The following is a 733-nucleotide window of genomic DNA, read 5'->3' as shown; positions in this document are numbered from 1 at the left end:
GGGGGTCGGGGAGGGCCGCGCCGCCGACTCACGCGTCGAATTTGTTGTTCATCGTCGCTCGCTGCCGCCACCTCCGTCCACCTCAGCGACTTCCGCTCCGCCGAGTCCGCTCTCCAAAGCCTTCCGCCGCTTCCGGCGGCGCGGCCAGAGCCACCCCGCGCTTCCCCTCCGGCGCCATAAGCACGGCGCACGACGGAAGGAACGGAGGGAAGGGGAAAAAGAACGCCCCCGGTTGCCATTTGAGTGAGGACGCTGTCGGGACCACCACTGCGGGGCAGCCGCCATCTTGAGTGTGGCGTGCGGACAGAGCCACCACGTTGGGTGTGGCGTGAGGCGGGAAACCGCCGTGAGGTGAGGCGAGGCGTGGGGTCGAGCCGTCACCTCGCACGACGTGGGCGTGACACAGAGAGGGACAGCGGGTTCGAGCTGCTCGTAATTTTATTCATAGCGTTCATTTGCCTCTGGTGGATACAGTTTTAGGAGTCAGTCAGTCACTCTTTAAAGGGTCTGCCCAATTTACCTCCTGTGGTGACAGGCAACCCCCAGCCCCGCCGCCGGCCCCATCCCTTCCTTTCCCTTCGGTGTATAGTGAGGGATGGCACAGGTCCTGTACAGGTGGGGCTGGGGGATGACCCCCACACAGGCCAGTCATCGGCGTCCTTCACGCCATCCTGTGAACGGACCTGTCAAGATCTACAACTCATTGCCATGGCTGCTGACGCTATTTCTCTAA

General features: G+C 62.9%; 1 protein-coding gene across 6 annotated transcripts in view; it reads right to left on the bottom strand.

Moving 5' to 3' along the window:
• Positions 1–122, bottom strand: part of EIF4E2 (eukaryotic translation initiation factor 4E family member 2) — a 22,078-nt gene extending 21,956 nt beyond the window's left edge. For 5 of the 6 annotated variants that reach the window (XR_774700.1, XR_774701.1, XM_010573007.1 and 2 more), the window contains exon 1: positions 33–122. Coding sequence is in view for 3 of the 6 variants with exons in the window: in XM_010573007.1 (XP_010571309.1) it covers positions 33–52 (20 nt within the window). In the remaining 3 variants the exon portion in view is untranslated. The remainder of the gene's footprint in view (positions 1–32) is intronic. The other variant, XR_774702.1, reaches the window with a different exon arrangement.
• Between the last annotated feature and the right edge of the window lie 611 nt (positions 123–733).

The sequence above is a fragment of the Haliaeetus leucocephalus genome, unplaced genomic scaffold (genome assembly GCF_000737465.1).
Source record: "Haliaeetus leucocephalus isolate CR32 unplaced genomic scaffold, Haliaeetus_leucocephalus-4.0 Scaffold362, whole genome shotgun sequence".
Lineage (NCBI taxonomy): Eukaryota > Metazoa > Chordata > Aves > Accipitriformes > Accipitridae > Haliaeetus > Haliaeetus leucocephalus.
The sequence above is the reverse complement of the archived record's forward strand: the minus strand, read 5'-3'. Positions and strand labels throughout refer to the sequence as shown.